The sequence below is a fragment of the Moschus berezovskii genome, chromosome 18 (genome assembly GCF_049115385.1).
Source record: "Moschus berezovskii isolate FMDL1 chromosome 18, NW_MosBer_1.0, whole genome shotgun sequence".
NCBI lineage: Eukaryota > Metazoa > Chordata > Mammalia > Artiodactyla > Moschidae > Moschus > Moschus berezovskii.
In genome coordinates, this window is record NC_142477.1 from 47,520,823 (window position 1) to 47,541,732 (window position 20,910).

Sequence of the window (20,910 nt, forward strand, 5' to 3'; positions counted from 1 at the left end):
TACTAGAAAAACCATAGCCTTGACTAGACAGACCTTTGTTGGCAAAGTAATGTCTCTGCTTTTTAATATGCTGTCGTGCTGTCGAGGTTAGTCATAACTTTCCTTCCAAGGAATAAGCGTCTTAATTTCATGGCTGCGGTCACCATCTGCAGTGATTTTGGAGCCCCCCAAAATAAAGTCAGTCACTGTTTCCACTGTTTCCCCATCTATTTGCCATGAAGTGATGGGACCAGATGCCATGATCTTAGTTTTCTGAATGTTGAGCTTTAAGCCAGCTTTTTTACTTTTCTCTTTCACTTCCATCAAGAGGCTCTTTAGTTCTTTGCTTTCTGCCATAAGGGTGGTGTCATCTGCATATCTGAGGTTATTGATATATCTCCTGGCAACCTTGATTCTAGCTTGTGCTTCATCCAGCACATCTGGCATTTTTCATGATGTACTCTGCATATAAGTTAAATAAGCAGGGTGACAATATACAGCCTTTACGTACTCCTTTCCCGATTTGGAACCAGTCTGCTCTTTCATGTCCAGTTCTAACTGTTGCTTCCTGACCTGCATACAGATTTCTCAAGAGGTGGTCAGGGATAGTCATGGGTAAAATTATTAAATAGGAAGTTCGTCATCAGTTTCAATGTCTTCATAAAAACTTCAAAATTCTTGGCATGGATGACTCTGTCCATCAACCTCATAACCCTTTACACTGAGACTCAACTAAACTCTAGTATGACTTCTGTTGGCCCAAGTTCATCTCCCTAGAAGGATTCCAGGTCCTTTCAAAATATCTGCCTGAGAAAAATTCAGCATTGCCAAAGGAATTTACTGTTTGTTCCAGCCAAAACATGACTATGGACCGCTCTCTTCCCTTTTCTTAGAGTAGCTACTTCAAAAAAATTGCAACTATAAATCCTTTCTCTCCCCTTTGAGACATTAATGCTCTACCAAATCAGACATATTTCCTCAAAGACTTGGAAGTCATCTCTTTGAAATGTAGGCATCTAGAGACATAACTCTCCTGTCTCCTAATTCCTGTGAGAGGGTAAAAACTTAACTATGGTGCACCTGGCTTCAATTGCAAAATTAACTTCTCTCCTGAATATATAAAATTGTTTCTCTATCAAATAAGTGCCAATCAGCAAACTACATTGACTACCTCCACCCATCTTAACGTCCTTATTGTTTTTCTTTAGCAAGTATGTGTATATGTACGTGGCTCAGTTGCTTAATCATGTCCGACTTTTTGGGACCCCAAGATCTATAGTCCACCATGATCTGTAGTCCTTTGTCCACAGGATTATCCCAGCCAGAAAGCCAGAGTGGGTTGTCATTTCCTCCGCCAAGGCATCTTCCCAACCAGGGATAGAATCCGTCCATGTCTCTTACATCTTCTGCATTGCTGGGCCGACTCTTTACCACTGAGCCACCTTGGAAGCACATTTTGGCATTTAAAAAGCCTCCCACCTCTTTCTTTACCCGTGGTGGAGTTTGAGTAAGCTCAGTTTACACTGAGTCTCTCTCTCCTACTCTACTTGTCTGAATGAAATCTGACTTACTGGCAGTTCTCTAAAATGCTGTTATAATTTATTTACCTCTTCTAAAACTTTATTTACCGTGTACTTTTCAAATATTAATCCACATATGGATCACCTGGGGATCTTGTTAAAATCCTAAACATTGCTTGTAGATACAGGGTAGGATTAGGATTCTGTATGTCTTTCAATCTCCCACATGATACAGATGAATGAACCTACTTTAAGTAGCAAGGCAAGGAGGATGCCTAATTATGCTGACTGATAAATCCCTTTTGGCCATTGTTTAACATTCAACTCAATGACGATCTTGCTGATCATACTGCTTAAAATAGTAAACCCTCCCCAAACCCCTATCCTGATGTTCCCTTTTCTCTTTCCTGCACTGTTTTTCTCTAAAGCTCTTTCACCATCTGAATTATTATGCATTTTCTTATTTATTTGTGATGTATTCCTTCCCAGAAGGATATAAGCTTCACAAAGGAACACATTTATGTCCTTCTTGTCCACAGCCATACTACATTATACAGAATATTTCTCACCACAGCATAGGTGCTCAGGGAATGATTTTGGTGAACTCATAGACCATCTAAATTATACATAGAACTAATGGCTTAGTGTGATTGAACCACTAAGGCAACATGTATACCAAAAATGCAAGCAAATGGAGTGATTAAACACAAGGATTCTAAGCAACACAGGGGAAATATTATGGATTAAAGGACTAACAGACCTTCCTTAGGTGTCACCATCCAGGTAAGTCCTCTGGCTCGTCAAAGAATCAGCTGCTACTGTGCAGTCTGCAAGGTTGAGTGGTTTATTGTTTAATTAATTATTGCAAAATAAGACCCATGTTCCTTCTTTTTTTAAATGTAAAAATGTTTACTAGATCCAGTTGTTTCTTCAATTTTTGGTTATTTTTAATAACTATATTCTGTATTTTAAATTTTATAAATCTGAAAATAGGAAACCTGTAAGAAATAGAGTCCAATTCTTATTTTCAAATTAATCTGACAACTTTTCCTTCACGGCTGCCTATGCTTACATCTATTCTTCCTAATTCCAAATATTTATTGATACTTTCTATTATAAAATGCACAATTATATAAAAATTAGAAGTCCACTTAGCAGTGAGGCCATTACAGAGAATGCAGCACAAATCCCTGTGCATGCATGCATGTTTGCTAATCACTTCAGTTGTGTCCGACCCTCTGTGACTCCATGGACTGTAGCCTGCCAGGCTCCTGTGTCCATAAGATTCTCCAGAGAAAAATACTGCAGTGGGTTGCCATGCTCTCCTCCACAAATCCCTATACACATCAGTATTTAGGACAATGATTCTTAATCCTATCTACACTTTCTTTTCATAACTAATATTTTGTAATAACCCCATTACTCTTCTGAAATGAGTTATTGCTAGAATAAAAAAATTAAATGAACACGTTATTTTATGTGTGTAATGTGAATCAGACCTCATAAAAAGATGTTTGTAGTAAAAGAATTTTAAAACTAATGTATAAATACTAATACATAGTTAGAGCAGATTTTATTTCCCTTTCTCCCCATACAAACCCATACATTCTAAGGATTGATACCCATTAGATTGGAACTCTTTATAAAAAGAATTCCTCTGTTGTATGTACTGGTGATACATATCTTTGATAGTATGCAGTTTTGTGTGAGTGCACCTAGGATTAGTGGATTTCTTGTGTTTAAATTCTGTAATCCCCTGACAACCTTTCACTCTTGAGTGTCCTCCATTAGTAGCAGAAACCTTCTGTGCATCCTGCCCTAATCTCCTAGAGCGTTTCCTTTCTGCTGAGTCATTCTTTGTCCACCAATGGGTTTGCTACTCTTTCAGCTGAAAGCTGCACTTTGGTTCACTCCTATTTCTGAATAGGCTGTATTTTCAGACCTTTTCACACTCATAGTCAATCCAAACCCTGTCCTTTCCAATAGTGACTTTGTTTTTTGAAGTACCCAGTATTTATATTGATGCTATTCGTAATATCTCATAGCTAAGAAGTAAGATTAGTTCTGAAACATAGGCATAAAAATAACTCAGTTTTCCAAAACTTTCCTCCTTCCTAATGTATCATAGATTTTTAATATGTTGAAACAGAATTCCTACAACCTATGACTTCTCCCTTCACTTTCACCATTATAAGCTATATAGTTCTGCTTCATACTTATATTTGTTACTTATAAAAGCTTTGTGACTTCCTTTGAAATCCATATCTTCATTTAAGGCATACATTTTTAGCTACATTATAAACAAGAGCACATGATTGAGATAATAATCATAAAACAATTTCACTTGTCATAAAAAAATAAGATTACTAGGTACTTTGTTATAAAGATCCATGGAAAATATCTTTAAAGAGACTGACCAATGTATGAAAATATAATGGAAGGAAAGTAGGAAAAAATGTGGTACTAAATGAAGACAGCAATAATGACCCAATAATGTCTCATTATGACCCAGATTCTATGCCACATATTCTAAAGTAGATCTTCATAAGCTCTTCAATGTCACATTCCTTTTTGTTATTTAGAACTAATAAGGTGACACTCTTCACTATCAAAATGAATATTTAAAATTCTTTTCATGTATATTTTTGATCTCCTTCAGTGTCATTTTTCCTCTTTTCATGCTCTGTACTTGAATTATTCTCCAATGTATATTGATGGCAAAGTTTGTTTCCTTGTGGACCCAAGGCCCTGTAGCCCCTTTGAATCTTAAAACAATATAAAGTGGGCATGTAGAAGTCTTGAATTGTGTTTATGTACAGAAGATTATATTAGGATAACTTAAGAACTGAGACGTGAAGTGTCTTAGTTTTTGGCTGATGATCAATTCTAATTTATCTTGCTCTCAGATCTAAAATATATGAATAAAGTCAGTTTTCAAAATTCCCAGTCATGATCTCCTTATATAACATAAGTCTTTGAGTCTGGCAAATACTTCATAATCTGGAGAGATAAAGCATCTTTAGAAATGTCACAACTTTTTTTTTGGTTAAGAAACTTCGCTAATTTTGTCATCAGAGAAACACATGTTTTGAGAAATAAGCTGAAACAATAGGTAGGAATTACTTATGGATTATTGCAGATACTTAATATTTTGCAGCTATAAACTAATTCCTTAGGTAGATATTATAGACTGAAGTCACTTTCAAGTGTGCACAGAAAAGTTTATCATTTATTTTACAACTTAAATGAAAAAGATATTTCTCAAACCTACTTAGGTAAAGCCTGCCTGCAATGCAGGAGACACAGGTTCAATCCCTGGGTCAGGAAGATACCCTGGAGAAGGAAATGGTAACCCACTCCAGTATTTTTGCCTAGAGAATTCCATGGGCAGAGGAGCTTGGTGGGCTCCATGGGGTCACAAAGAGTTGGACAGAACTGAGTGACTAACACTTAAGGACCAGAACTTTTTCTGGGATGTATTTTACTGTCCTTCTAGAAAGCAGTTAATATTCATGGTAAAATGAGCAATTTTCTGACAGACTTTCAAGAAATTAACATCTTTTCTGGGAATATGTCATCACCCACTAGACTCAGACTTATAAAGGGGAGAATCACAGGGATGGAGGAGCCTGGAAGGCTACAGTCCTTGGGGTCACAAAGAGTCGGACACGACTGAGTGACTTCACTTCAACTTCACTTCAACCTCTAACCAGGGACTTCCTAGGTGGCGCCAGTGTTAAAGAATCTGCTTGCCAATGAAGGAGACATAAGAGACACACGTTTGATCCCTGGGTCAGGAAGATCCCCTGGAGGAGAGCATGGCACCCTATTCCAGAATTCTTGCTTGGAGAGTCCCATGGACAGAGGAGCCTGGAGGGTTACAGACCATAGGGTCACAAAGAGTCAGACACGACTGAAGTGACTTAGCACATACACACACACACACACAATCTTTATTTAACCAGATAATTTTCTAAAAAAATTATTGTTGAAATGATATTTTAATTTTTACTTACAAAATAGTTCTATCTAGATGGAATCTTTGAACTGTCTTACTTGGAAATATCTTGTCAAGTTTGAGCTAAATTTTTGACATACATTTGCTATTCATTTATATGACAAATTATTTTAATAAAAATATAAAGTCTCAGAGCTTGTCAACATTCATATCTTGGAGTAATTAGCAAAATCATATAGTAGATTTTTGTTTATGTTGTTTATGTAAAGGCTAATAATTAACTTGGGAAAGACTAAGCGTTCATTGTAGGTTTTACTTTAAGAAACTATTATCTGAGAGTTTCAAATATGAAGAAATTAAAATTCAATACCATTTATTCACAGAAATATATGATGTCATATGTATGGTAAATAATCATTCCTTCAAAAAGAACCATGCAAAACAAGCCCAGATCAATAGATTTGATCATCATTTTTCTGTTAGTATAAAAACAGATGCTTACGCTGGATTTAAAGCAATAGTGGTTTAGTTGCTAAGTCATTCCAACTCTTTGAGACCCCAGACTTGTAGCTGGCCAGGCTCCTCTGTTCATGAGATTTTCAAGGCAAGAATACTGAAGTGGGTTTCCATTTCCTTCTCCAGGGGATCTTTCCAACCCAGGGATCGAACCTGTGTCTCTTATGTCTCTTGCATTGGCAGGCGGATTCTTTATCACTGAGCCACCAGGGAAGCAAATGTTTAGAATCTAGACAGTCTGAATTTGGGAAGCTATACATATTTAAAGGGTCATGGAACATGCCTAGAAAGCCTTCAAAGATCACTTATGAGCCACACACATAAAAGTAACCACAATTGTTTTTTATTCCAAAAGTGATGCCAAACTAGGTGATTTATTAAGAAAATTGAACTTCAAATGAGTTTTGACTGCTTTCCAAAATGGAATTTACTGTTACCAAGTAGAGGTAAACAGTTGGGGATATTCACATCAACTTGTCCTTAGATTGTTCTGAGCTGGGGGTCAAACATATTTTGATTCATTCTACTGGCTTTGTGATATATGTTTAGTGTTTTAAGGTAATTACTGTGCAAAGGACAATCACTTGAATCTTTCCATATGCTTGTTTACAAGCCAATATTGTTAATAAAGACGATTTTGGGCATGGAGTTATATGCAGACTATATGCTATATAGTGTATTTAAGTTTTTCATCCATTTAATACTATTTAATATTTCTCAAATGAAATACTTCATTATGTTAAGTACCTGGATATCACACTTTGAGCAACTCAGAATTATATGTACCTTCTCAATACAACTGAGGGGGTAATCAATTCTGAGAAGCAATCAAATATTAAAAAATCACTAAGATTTTCTTCTGCTGCTAAGTCACTTCAGTCGTGTCCGACTCTGTGTGACCCCATAGACGGAAGCCCACCAGGCTCCCCCATCTCTGGGATTCTCCAGGCAAGAACACTGGAGCGGGTTGCCATTTCCTTCTCCAAAGATTTTCTTCTAAACAATTTTAATAGAATTATCTTTTTCTGGGGACAGATTTGTGAATATGCCATAAAATTTTTCCTGTAAAGAAAAGTTCATGCTTTTCATACCCTAAAGCTATGAAGGAAATGATGAAGAACAAAATGACATATTAATGGAAATGTCAATTGTTCCCAGCGAAGAAAAGAATGTGGCCTCTGGTGAAAAACTCCAAAATGGGAGGAGGAGCAGTATGGCCAGTCTGTTTCTAAATCCTTCATGAATTTAGACAAGGTACTTCCTACTTTATTTGTTTTCTTTTAAAAGCAGAGATTCTCATCATGATTAACTTCACTGTTGGCCAGTATATAAATCATAGATGCTATTTTTATAAAAAGGAAGGAATCAAAATTATGTGAGAAAGTCACTGCTTTCAAGTGCCAGTAGCAGGTATACCTAACCCTGAATACAGCACATTTTTGTTTCATCCTGTTTTCCTGGAAAAAGGACAGAGCGAATAAAGTTATAGAAGTAACAATTCAGTTCAAGGAGCCAGTCACACTTTAAAAAATTTCTGACCATTCCTTTCAGCTATTGATGCTCAGCATTCAATTATCCTACAAGCACCTCATTTCATTCATATTGTACAATACAAGCAATTTTTTCAAATAGAGCATGTAGTTACAAACAAAATAATCACAGTTGGGTTTCATGGCACATATTCTAGAAGGAAGGTAAGGAAATGGCAACCCACTTCAGTATTCTTGCCTGGAGACTCCTGTGAATGGAGGAGCCTGGTGGGCTGCTGTCCATGGGATCGCACAGAGTTGGGCATGACTGAAGCGACTTGGCATGCATGGCATTCTAGAAGGATGGAGGTAGAAGGGAGAGAAACCTTGTTTAAAGAGCTTAATGTTGTAAATGATGATAGTGAGATCCACAGAAGCAAAGTAGCATAGTGAAATTAACACATTTAAACACACACGGTGAAAGGAGGTGTGGAGTCTTTAAAAATAGGCTTGAAAGACAGTACAGATCGTTTGCATTTTGAAGTGTAAATAATTCAAGATTTGAAATAATACATCTAAAATTCAAAACACATCACATTGTTTAAATCACCCAAGTCCGTTAGTGTGTTCTAGCAATTTGACTGAGTACTTTGTAGTGTCTTGCAGATGTTATGTTCTTTTTTTGTAAATGGAAAAACAGCCACCTACAGAAAGTGAGGCAGCATTCACTTAAGGAGTGGTGACAGAGAAAGGGAGACAGGCCATTTATTTGATGACTATAATCTATTTCCACTCCTGCTATTTTTGCTTAACACTTTTGAGAATCCTTCACTTATGGTAATATCCTCTGTCTCAAGCCTTTAGGTCTGATTCAAAATTCATTTGCATATGGAGATTCTGTCACTATCCAAAGTCTTTAGAAGACTGATGGCTATCATAAAATAGGTTTGTATATGTAAATTATAGGGCAATTATTTCTCATCCCCATATCCAATAAAGCACAGAAATAGCTGTGTTTTGAAATTGGATAAAACCACATGTAAGAAAGTACAGCGTGAAGAAGAAAAAAAAAACTCAACTTGTACAGTATAGAAGAGGAAAAAAACACAGGGATAGCTGGAAAATCCATGTTCTATTTAAGTTCTTTTCTTTCTATAGTTAGAGAATACCTATAATTAATTTTATGACGATTATCAAGTAAAAGCACTCTTGGACATCTTATGATATAAAGACAGAAAGACAGAGGCAAATCAATACTCTTAAATAAAATGTTTGATTAGTGTATATTAATAAAATAAAATATTCATGATTTTAGTTTTTTTTTGTTGAATTTATTAATAATCTTTATATATATTTATATATGTATGGCTTTGAGCAAAGACAAAAGAAATTCTCTAATTCATCCCTGATCATACAGTTGTTGTAAGAATCAGCTATTCTACTATTTTCCCAGCAGCAGAAAGATCAATCTTTTCAGTAATACATTTCTTTCTGTACAGTTTAAAACTCCATACTTATGGGCTTAACTATGTACATAGAAAAGTGGTCACTTTTCAACTAGTAATGAACTTTTATGTTACAGGAATGTGAGTCAATTTTCTTCTTAACCTAAGTATATATATTCATACATATATATGTATATAATTTACCCTGTACCACTTTATTAGTTTAACATATAAACCTTAGGGTTTTTTTTTTTCTCCATTCTATTACAAAGTGAATAAAAACTTTATGGTTGCACTGAAAGACCATGCAATTCAATTTTGCTTATGTTTCTCAATAGTGCTCAAAATAAAAAACCAAACATTTATATATATAAAAATATTTCACTACCAAACCCATTAGTTCTATCAAATGTAAACCTTTAATAATTTAAAGGACCAATAATGATCTTAATAAATTGAAGTTAATTATCAGTATTTTAATAAAATAAAGGAGTTTTGTACTGATATGTAAATGGTCTTGCAGCTTCCCCATAGGTCCTAGGTAGACTGAACAATCCCTTTCTTACACCACTCCTGACACTCCATCATAGGTCACCAGCATGTTCATGATTACACATTATCTAGCATTGTTGATTCCTTTCACACAAGCTAGAATCTGTTAGAAATTAAACATAACAACTCATTTTGGTATTATAAGCATTATATCCATAAAAGGCATAACAGGCGGCATGGATCCATTTTAGCGTTTTGCTTTTGTTTTCTGTTCTCAAGTCTATCTGGAGGCCCTGCCCCATTTAGTGCATGATCTTTGTTAAGTTCTTCTTAAATGCATCTCCAGTGTCAGAGATACGGAAGACCTCCACTTTAGGTCATTCTCTTAACTTGGGTTATTTACAGAAGTCTGTTATTGGTAATCTTCCAACTGTGTTCCAGTCATCCACCATATTTGAGGGGTGTGTTAGGCACAAATGATTTCTAAGGGACTTCTTTGAGAAGAAGCAGATGTTCACAGATCATGAACAGAGTTAAGGAAACATACAAACAAACAAACAACAAAAAAAACGATGCTCGCAGACATTGACTTTGACCTCCTGCTTGATGTCACCAGGTCTGTACTTTTTTCAGCACATCTAAAATAACAAACCTGCTTTCTAAGGACTATGTTAGTCACCACATTCCTTAAGATTTACTAACCATTTAGTTAACAATACACAAAGAGCAAAGTGTATGTTTCCAAACAGTTGATGCTATAGTGTATTTATTTTTTTAATTAACAACACAGTAAACTATCAACTACAGTGAGAGACACAGAACACACTGGCAACTCCAAATCAAGCTGTAGTTTACATATTGTCATTTAAATTATAAAGATAATAATAACATTAAATGAAAGTGAAAACCTCACTTCTAGACTTAAGTCAAAGATCCAAGTCAGCCTTATAAGAATTTTAAGATAGGCAATTAATGAATGGTTATACTTTTCTAGAAATGAGAAATGCTTTAAGCTTTCCCCTACAATGACTGCTTTGAACCTACTTTTTTTCCCCCAAAGCATGCAGGGCCTATTTTCAGATGCTTGATTATGGCAAGAAAGAAGAAAAGTAATGATTTTTGGTATAATACAAGCAATTTGTAGAACCAAGCATACAATTTTGCATAAAACATTGCAGGTTAAAATAATATTGTAGGTTTCAAGCCATTGCATTACAGTTGAATAATTGTCACAATTAGGTTTTGTAAAATTTAAAACTCTAAGTTTTGAAGTGAAGCAGTAAAACTAAATTCTTAAACAATGACTTTTACCTTCATACAGCACAGGAGAACTATTTTTATTTGGGTTGAAACAGTTATTTACAGCTAACATTGATTGAGTCTTGGTAAAAGTCTGATAACACTTGAAGAGAAATATCCCTTCAGCTTTCTGAAAGATCAATGAACATGTTTGAGGTTAGAGATAGTCATATCTCTATGACTACAGAGATCATAGCCAATGCTACTCTCCTACCATGGCCAAGCATATGGTGTGTTCTTTAATCTAATTCAAAATTCAAAGCACCAAAATACAATTTAGATTTAGAAAATGGGATCTGCTATTTAACCCTCTGTAATTAATGATTAACAATTTAGATGGAGAGACACAGCTAATGAGAAAAGTTTTGATTGGTGCTATTCAGCTCACTTGAGTTGCCTTTTTAAAATCAGAGTTTTGTTTCCACGGAATCCAAGAACTCTTCATAAAATAGAGAAATACATATATCAAAGGAATTAAGTAAAAGTAGGTTAAAAATAAATAATCTTACAACAACATTTGAAATCCTTTAATGATTTAAAGAAAGGAAGACATATAACACTGAATGCTAAACAAGTCTTTTCAACTTCTCTTGAGATTTTCAGATATAGATTTAATAGCATATTTATATATATATATATTTTACATTTTGCATGTAGGCCAGAGCTGTCTAAAATATCTCTTCATAGTAGGCTAGAGGGATCTATCAGGAGATAGAATAAAATCAGATCTGAGAAGCGCCTCAGTTCGTTAGAGTATTTCTTTCTGCTTTGACAATCAGCAGGGATCATAAATTTGAAGCAAATCGTGGCTTTTCTGCCTCTGGGTCTGCAGTTAAGACTGAGGACGCCTCCCTCGGGTGAGCGGCTGCTGGTGGAGGGGGCGCCGGGGGGACTCCTCGGTTGGGGGGGATGGCTCCCGACGACATCTGTCGGAACAGGGTGACTCGCTGGGGGACGGTGCCCCTGCCCCCTGCCTGCAGGCCCGAGCCGTGGACCGTGGTCACGGGTTGAGGGATGGAGGCCAGGGACTCGCCCACAGTGGGATGCGGTCTGGAGATCAGGGTGGAGACCTCGTGGGGCAGCGAGGGCTGCGAGGCCGAGAGGGGCCTGACTTCTCGGGTCAGGCTGGTGTTGTGAAGCGCCTGCGTGCTCTTGTGCACTTCGTTTTTCGGTGTGGAGCTGCCGGGGGTCTGAGGAGGCTGGGGTGGCTGCTGGGGCTGCGGTGGCTGCTGCACCTGCTGCTGCTGAATGAGGGACAGCTGGGAAGCCGTCGGGGAGGCATAGTGGAAAGTTCGAGTGGCTAGCGGGCTCTGTACAGGAGGGCTGCAGACAGCGGTGGTGTAGGAGCAGGGCGAGAGGATTGCTGACGGCTGGGGGGTCTGGGTGCTGGGGCTGGGGGAGTGCAGGTTGCTATGAGACAGACTGGTGGCTGTGTACACTGGCGGCGACTGTGTCCTCAGGCGAGAGGTCGGGGTAGTACTTGAAGAGGTGGAATTCAGGGCTGTCATTTGAGGGTAATTGAGGGGAGGGATTGCCTGCACCATTTCCCTGTCGTGTTTCACAATCTGCTTCAGGATCTCGTTCTCCTGATTGTTGAAAACACCCGTGTTCAGATCCTTCTGGAACTTTTGCAGGAGAATTGAATTTTTCTTCCCTGTCAGCGAAAGGAAGATAGGCACTTAGAAAGTCTATAAATGACTGATGACAACTCCAAGCACCAGTGGCTCCTGCCAACAGGACTATGGCAGTGTTTCATTGAAGAAGCTTAAAAGTCGAGCACTTACCTTTAGACACCAAATAGAAAGTTGCCTCCTGCCTCTCATGCTTCCTGTGTCTTTCTGTTAAGTCTTACCTTCTACAGGAGTCAAGTTGAAAAGTCTGTAATATGGCAAAAGCCATCATACTGAAGAAATGGAGAGATTAGCCTGAGGGCTACCCTGAGAGAAAACAGGTCGCTTGGAACAGGATGGGTCTGACAGCAAGATTTCAGTTTCAAGTTCCTTTTTCAAGAAAGGTCAATGGAAAACATACTATGTGAAAAGCACTGTACCCAAGGCTTTTGTTGTTGTCCAGATGCCAAGTCCTGTCTGACTCTTTGTGACCCTGTGGAGTGCAGCACGCCAGGCTTCCCTGTCTTTAGGCAGATTTATTTTATTTAATCCTCAACTCTTTGAGGTCGGTGTGCTTATAATTCTACCTCACCTAAAAGGAGACTGGAACATAGAAAGGCTAAGACCAATGCCCAAGAAAATATGGTTAATTGACAGAGATGGGCAAGGAAACCAGTAGATCTGACCACAGATTGCCTACAGACTATGAAGCAGCAGCCTGTGTGTCACGTGAGTGTTTGCTGGAAATGAAGTCTCCTGGGTCTCACCCACTTGTTGCACCAGGTGCTGCCTTTGACTCTGATATCTGGGGGATTGTTACATGTATGTCTGAGAAAGAAAGGCCTTTGCTTTTGACCAGTGCCCTACACCAGTGATTCTCTGCTCTACCTGTGTATTTATCTCATTGCTGGAGTGATAAGAGTTACTGATTTCCAGCTGCACCCTAACTAAAATGAGAATAACCAGACAAGGGTCCAGATTGTGGCACTTTATAATCAAATTTTGTCAGGGGATTCTTATGTGCAGCCAGATTGAGAACTTTTTCATAACCTTTCCTCTTCTGAGAGGTTGTTGTGAGCATCAAGGGGCACTGATGTATGCCAAGCGCTTAGCTCCCTCTAGAACCTCAATAAGCACTATCTCTTCTTGCTATTGTCTTTGGTTTGCATTAACAAGACATTCTTTGGAAAAATAACAATTAGCATCAATTGTAGGTTGATAAAAAGGGGGAAAATTAGTGTTTTTTTAAATGATATCAATAAAATAATACCTTCGTAAATATGGTAACTGAAAAGTAAATCAATTTGCCATATCACTAAATAAAGTATCACATCTAAACTAACAAGGAATTTCTTTGAATAGAAATGTGGTGTTATAATTTACTTGGCTGCTGGGAAAGGCAATCATTTAAAAATGACTACCAATATGAACAGTTACTTCTCTTTTTACAGAATCGTCCTAATTTCCCAAAGAACAAAGACTTCTATATTAGTAGAAAATATAAATTCTTGCTTAACATATTCCCTTTAACTACAGTATATGCATTTATAAGCAATGACCCCAAAACTGAGAAGGATATTTTTTTGTGGTCATGTGGATAGTCAACATTTCATAATCTGAGTATCTGGGTCCTTGTGGAAAAATACTATAACTTTTAATGCACTGTTGGAATTTTGTGAAGATTAAAAATGCAAATACTGGTGCTCACTTGCAATTTTATTGCCTGTATTATTGGAATGAAAATAATTTCATGCAAATTTTTCTTATAAAAATTAATTGTAGTAAATTATATGAGAGAGATGCTCTATCAGAGCAACAGAAAGTCTCTATTGAAATACCTTGATTTTGATGCTTTTCAAAATATGGCTAGTTGGCTTAGGATAAAACTCATATGTTCAGAAATTAGTCTCTGGTTCTACCATGAACACTCACGTACCACAAAGAAGGAAGTTATTTTCAAATTAAGTAAAGATGCTTTCAGGAATACTCACGTCTTTCATGGGCACTGTCTCCTGGACACTCCGTCCTATTACAGCCTCTAAGTTATCAGTGTGGTTTTAATATGTGTGTTGTGTCTAGTGTGCATGTGTGCTCAGTCATGTCTGACTCTTTCCAACCCCATGGACTGTAGCCCTCCTGGCTCCTCTGTCCATGGGACTTTCTTGGCAAGAATACTGGAGTGGGTTGCCATTTCCTTCTCCTGGGGATCTTCTGACTCAGGGATTGAATCGGCATCTCTTGTGTCTCCTGCATTGGCAGGTGGATTCTTTAACTCATTACTATTGTGCCACCTGGGAAGCCTTGTTGTGTCTAACTAATGGTAATGTCCAAATACTATCCTTAACTTCTCCTAACCAAATTTCAGATCCTTATGCAGTCTTCTGTCCTACTAATACAGAGGAAAAGAAAGACGTAAAGTGCAGAAGAAAAACTAACATAACCATAACATCAATCAAAAGTCCTTACCTTTAATAAGAATGAAGCAGTTGAAGTACCTCTTTGTTTACTTTTCAGTGATCCCAACCCCATCTCCTTTGAGTTCATTGATTCCTTCATCCCTCCCTAACTCTCTTCAACAATATTCATTGTGTACTAGGTACTGTGAATGTAATAGTGAATTAGACATGATTCTCTTCATTCATAAAGCTTAGCATCTCTAGAGCAATTTAAATAATAAAAGCTGTACTGTGATGGAGGAACATCCCAGGGGTATGGGAGAACATATCCAGGGTGCTCAAACTATTAAGGAGGAGTGGAAGGTCATAGGTTTCTACAGGGAAATGATGTCTGAATTGAAATATGAAGGCTAGTAGGGTTAAGCTGGGAAAGGGAGCAGAGAAGGGTCTGGTGGGGGAGAATTTGGGTGTTGAAATGAATGCATACCACCTTCTGACATCAGAATGTTCCAGCATATCTTGGGAAGTTAACAGCAAGCCAGTCTGATCTAATTTTACAATGGCAATTATTCAAATGTTTAAACTAGTTTAACTAGTAAGGCCTTATATATCAATATTTTGAGAGAAGAAAAGATTTTAAAATAAGTTGATGTTTGCAAAATAAAGCATCTATGTGGGCATTTCTATTAAGGCTTTTTCTGCTTGAGTCTGTATTACAAACATTAAAGTTTCTACTGTGACAAGTAAAATGCACAATTCTTTTCAATTCTCAATGTAAGAATAAATGTAAAGTTGATCCTTAAAATTTAAAAAAAACTTGTGATAAAATATAGTTTGTAATGTAGACTCATACTATTTTATTTTTAGTTCTATTTTAATGCCATCTAGAATTTGTAATCATTGTTTTTACCTTTTGGTATCCCTGAGGAAATCAGACTGTGTAGCTAGTAAAAACAGAGATAAATAAACAAACCTAGAATACTTAGAAGAAAAAGTTAGTGCCTCAGATCTTTCTAGAAATATGGCTACAGCTAATTGCTGTTTCTATGCTAGTTAATGAGCAATCTGTAAACTAGCATTTGGGACTATACTGCAAATATATACTCAACCACTAGATTAAAAGTGAATTGTAAGTAAAGAAGAAAATAAACAGTACCTATCCTATCTAATCGGTCAATGGCAACCGTCTCAAAGGCTCTTCTCATCATTGGATATTCCTCTAGGACCTCATTGAAATTGTCCACAGAAAGTGAGTAAAGACGACAGTATGTATCAGCTCGAACACTGGCAGTGCGCCGTCCCTTGGTCAGCAAGCAAATCTCTATAAAAACAAAGAAGAAAGATATGTTAGGTAATTTTCTTTAAAAGGACATTAAGACCCACCTCAAAAATAATGTCTCATGGTTTGAGAAACCAATGACTAGCAGCATTTTATATTTTATCAGAAAATCCCTTTTGACAATTAAAAGTACCCAATTGATAATACGTGATCTTAAAATATCCTTTTTTTTAAACAATTGAGAAAAGCTGAAACAAATTTATCTCCCCCAGCTCTCATTTCAATTCCCCCAAAGTAATAAGAAATTGCAGAAAAAAGAATAATAAATATAAAATGGAGTTGAAAAAAGAAGAGACCATGCTCAGATAAAAGTTTTTTTATGAATTCTGGAAGGCAGGGAGGAGATGGTATCTTATAGACAGAAACCAAGTGCTCAAAGTGTTAGTCGCTCAGTCGTGTCTGACCCTTTGCAACCCCATGGACTGTAGCCCATCAGCCTCTCTGTCTATGGAATTCTCCAGGAAAGAATACTTGAGTGGGTTGCCATTCCGTTTTCCAGAGGATCTTCCGGACCCAGGGTTCGAACCTGGGTCTCCCACATTGCAGGCAGATTCTTTACCATCTGAGTCACCAGGGAAGTAAGCACCAAATCATTGGCTTAAAAAGTCCTATGATCAAGCAAAGTTGGATCACAGGGTCAGATGTATGCATTATAGAAATGCTTTAAGTAGTTCATATATTCCCAATAAGATCAGTATAAAAATTATGTTCCAAATCCATAGAGGAATTTTTCATTTACATAATTTCTAAGGAAAATCCTTTGTTGAAATTTTGATTCCCAATATATGGTAAGCAAATATTTGTAAATTTGGATTTTCATATTAGGTAAAATCAATGATAAAATTAATTATTTTCTATTTCATTTTCCAAAATTTATTTGTTAAAATCCTGTAGATTTTACTTCTTTAAAAAATTTAAAATAATAGAAAAACATTGCTTCAAAATAACGTATTAGAAAAAAAAGGAATGGGAGTATTTCTGAAATACACACTCCCAACAAAAGGAAATACAGCAAAATCATTATTGCAGAAGGCCTAAATTCACACTCCTCTGAACTTATTTAAAGGATTTCAGTTCACGTTGATAAACATCATAAGTAAATTATGTGGTAGGCATTATGTCCTGGATGTTAGAATTGGAAACATTAATCAAACAATATCTTCTTTTGTATTAATTATATGCTGGTAATAAGTTTGAGTGAACTCCGGGAGTTGGTGATGGACAGGGAGGCCTGGCGTGCTGTGATTCATGGGGTCGCAAAGAGCTGGACACGACTGAGCGACTGAACTGAACTGAACTGAATAAAAAGAAAAAATTCATTTTAGTTAAAGAATTCATTTAAACTCAATCTGGCAAGAATAACAATATGCAGGCACTGTGGGAGTACTAAAGATGTGCATCTGAACCAATCTGGAAATTGAGAAGATTTTAGGAAATGCCACCTAAGCCTCCAGTTACACTGTTATTGTTCATAGTGATAGATGTTTTAAATTTAATAAACAATATTGTGGTGTGGCCAAGTTGGCAAAAGAGGAAGTCACTGAGGTCACCTCCTCTTTCAGGCACTCCAAAATTACAACTGCTTACAGAGCAATTATTGATGTGAACGACTGGAGACTAGCAGGAAAGATCTTCTACAACTAAAGATATAAAGAAGGAATTAGAGCAAGATGGGCAGAAGAGGCAGCCACGCTGTACAGTTAAGTCCCATAACCCTGGGTAGGTGACACACAAACACAATAATCAAAATGGCAGAGATTCCTTTTAAGGAGAAAGGAGCCTGAACCTGATCATAGGCTCCCCAGCCTGTGAGTCCTGAAATAGATCCCCAGAAAGTCTAGCTTTAAGGGCAGTGGAACTTGCATTCTGGAGAGTGGGAGTGCTGTGGGAAATAGACTCCACTCTTTGTTGTCATATGTGAAACGAATCACTAGTTCAGGGTCAATGCATGTTATAGGATGCTCGGGGCTGGCATGTGGGGATGACCCAGAGGGAGGATAAAGGGAGGAGGGAGGTGGGAGGGGGGTTCAGGAGGGGGAACTTATGTAAACCTGGGGCAAATTCATATCAATGTATGGCAAAACCAACCAATATAATATTGTAAAATAATTTGCCTCCAATAAAAAATAAATTAATTACCAAAAAAAAAAAAAGAATATCTGCAAAACCTCACACCTTCCAACACTGAGTGCAAAAGCAGTAATTTGAAGGATCCAGGGTCAAACCTACTAGCTGATCTTTTAGAGTCTCCTGGATTGGCAGGAGGCAACTGGGACATACCCTGAGGACACAGATACTGGTGGCATCCATTTTTGAGAGCTCATTATACCCTAAGGTCACTGGTGCTGGCAAGTACCATTTTGGAATCCTCCTTCTATTTATTAACACTAGAACCCAGTCCCATCCACTAACTGGTCAGCACCAGCCCTGGGACTCTCTGGGCCATGCAGTCAGCCATGCTGGGATCAAACCTAGACAAAGAAGCAGCCAGCAACCTCTACAGTAGCGGGAGTCAAAGGTACATTAGATAATACAGAGGCCTGAATCAGCAAACTGGAAAAAAAGAGTAGTAAAAAATCAACCAGTCTGAATAGAAAAAGGAAAAAAGAGTTTTGTGTTTTTTTTTTTTTAAAGTATAGTTTAAGAGACCTTTGGGACATCATTAAGCTTACTAACATTTGCATTATTAGAGTCTCAGAAGGAGAAGAGAGGAAAAGGGGGCAGAGAACACATTTGAAGAAATAATAGCTGAAAAGTTCCCTGACTTGGGAAAGGAAATAGACAGTCCAGGTCCAGGAAGCACAGAGAATCCCAGGGATGATCAACCCAAGGGGGACCACCCTGAGACACATTATAATTACAAAGGCAAAAATTAAAGAGAGAATATTAAAAGCAGCAAACTAAAAGCAACTAGTTACATACAAGGGAACGCCCATAAGATCATTAGCTGAGTTTTCAGCAAATCCTTTGCAGGGCAGAAGGGAGCGGCGCAATATATTTAAAGTGATGAAAGAAAGAAACCTACAACTAAGAATACTCTACCCAGCAAAGCTATCATTCAAATTAGAAAGAGACACAGAGATTTCTACAAACAAGAAAAAGCTGAAAGACTTCAGCACCACAAACCAGTTTTACAAGAAATGTTAAAGGGACTTCGCTAAGCAAAAAAAAAGGACAAAAAGATAAATATGAAAGCTATGAAAGAAAAAATCTCATTCATAAAGGCAAATATACAATAAAGATAGATCAACCAAATATAAATCTAGTAGAAATGTTAAAAGAATTGTTCATTTAGAAATAACATAGTGTTGTAGGTTAATTGTACTTCAATTATTAAAAAAATATATAGACATGGAGGAAATCCATCAACATGCTAATGGTAGTTATTTCTGGAGGATGGGGTTTCTAGGTGATTGTTCTTTTCTTACATCATGCTTTTATGTAGTTCTATTTGTCTGCAATGAACATTCCTTACTTGTAAAATTAGAAAGAAATAATGTGATTAAAATTGAAAAAAATAATATTGTGAACTGTTCACATTTGTGTGCATGTCTGTTTGTGAGTACCTTTGGTGTGTGTAGGAAGACAAATCTCTATTGGTCAATGTTGAAGTGTAAAGTATATGATTATACCATGGAATCTAGGCTCTTCTAATCTAAAAAATGTAATAAAAATATTTTAAACCCTATCTTAAAATTAAATTCCTATGTCACTATAGTGCTAGTGTTATATACAACTTATGATTGCTAAATTATGTCAAACAAACTGATGAGAAATATTTTTATTGCTAAGTGTTGCTTTCCAATCTGTATTGTCATATAGAATGATTATAAGCCTCATGGAAAATAACTCAATGACACATAACAAAAACCTAAAAGTGTATCCATACTCTAACCAGAAATTTCACTTGACAATCTAGCCTAAGGAAATAGCCTGTAATCAGACACTGATATGGTGATATACATTATGCATTTATGAATGCATCTGAAAATATGGAATTGCCTTAAATAAATCAAGAATCAGAATCAACAATGTAGTAGTTAATAAAAGTAAACTTTTAAAGTCTCTGTTAATAGTAGAATGGTCATGAAAGCTGAAGCGAGAAAATCAGGATACAACATTGTAATTATAGCATGATAAAAATGATCACATATAGTGCGATTAATAAAATCTACCAATGACAATAAAATCTACCAATATGCATTGCTCTGGTTGGAAAATATTCCTTTATGTAGATATACTGTTTATATGTTTTTGTTTTTCTGACTTTCCTTTATCTAAATTGGTTCTTTTTTAATTTATTTTTTTATTGAAGGATAATTGCTTTACAGAATTTTATTGTTTTCTGTCAAATCTCAACATGAATCAGTCATTGTTGCTAAGGCACTTCAGTCGTGTCCGACTCTGTGTGACCCCATAGACGGAAGCCCACCAGGCTCCCCCGTCCCTGGGATCCTCCAGGCAAGAACACTGGAGTGGGTTGCCATTTCCTTCTCCAATGTGTGAAAGGGAAAAGTGAAAGTGAAGTCGCTCAGTCATGTCCGACCCTTAGAGACCCCACGGACTGCAGCCTACCAGGCTCCTCCATCCATGGGATTTTCCAGGCAAGAGTACTGGAGTGGCTTGCCATTGCCTTCTCCGTGAATCAGTCATAGGTATATATATATATATCCCCTCCCTTTTGAAACACCCTCCCATCTCCCTCCCCATCCCACCCCCAAGGTTGAAATAACTTTTATTTTTTAAATGTTCCTTAAAAATTAATATCTAAGTGCACAGAATAGAAAAAGAAAACAAGATAGGAAGTAATAAAAACAAACCTAATAATGGTGAATAACTAGTGTGGGAGATTTCCTCATTTTTACCTTTCATTATTTTTAATCTATT

The 20,910-nt window shown here is 36.9% G+C and overlaps 1 protein-coding gene across 1 annotated transcript in view; it reads right to left on the reverse strand.

Annotated features, from left to right (window-relative positions):
- Positions 1-11,337: 11,337 nt before the first annotated feature.
- Positions 11,338-20,910, reverse strand: part of HCN1 (hyperpolarization activated cyclic nucleotide gated potassium channel 1) — a 220,978-nt gene continuing 211,405 nt past the window's right edge. The window contains 2 exon segments of the mRNA XM_088827586.1: positions 11,338-12,332; positions 15,841-16,005. Of these exon segments, the coding sequence (XP_088683712.1) occupies positions 11,464-12,332; positions 15,841-16,005 (1,034 nt within the window). The 3' untranslated portion in view covers positions 11,338-11,463.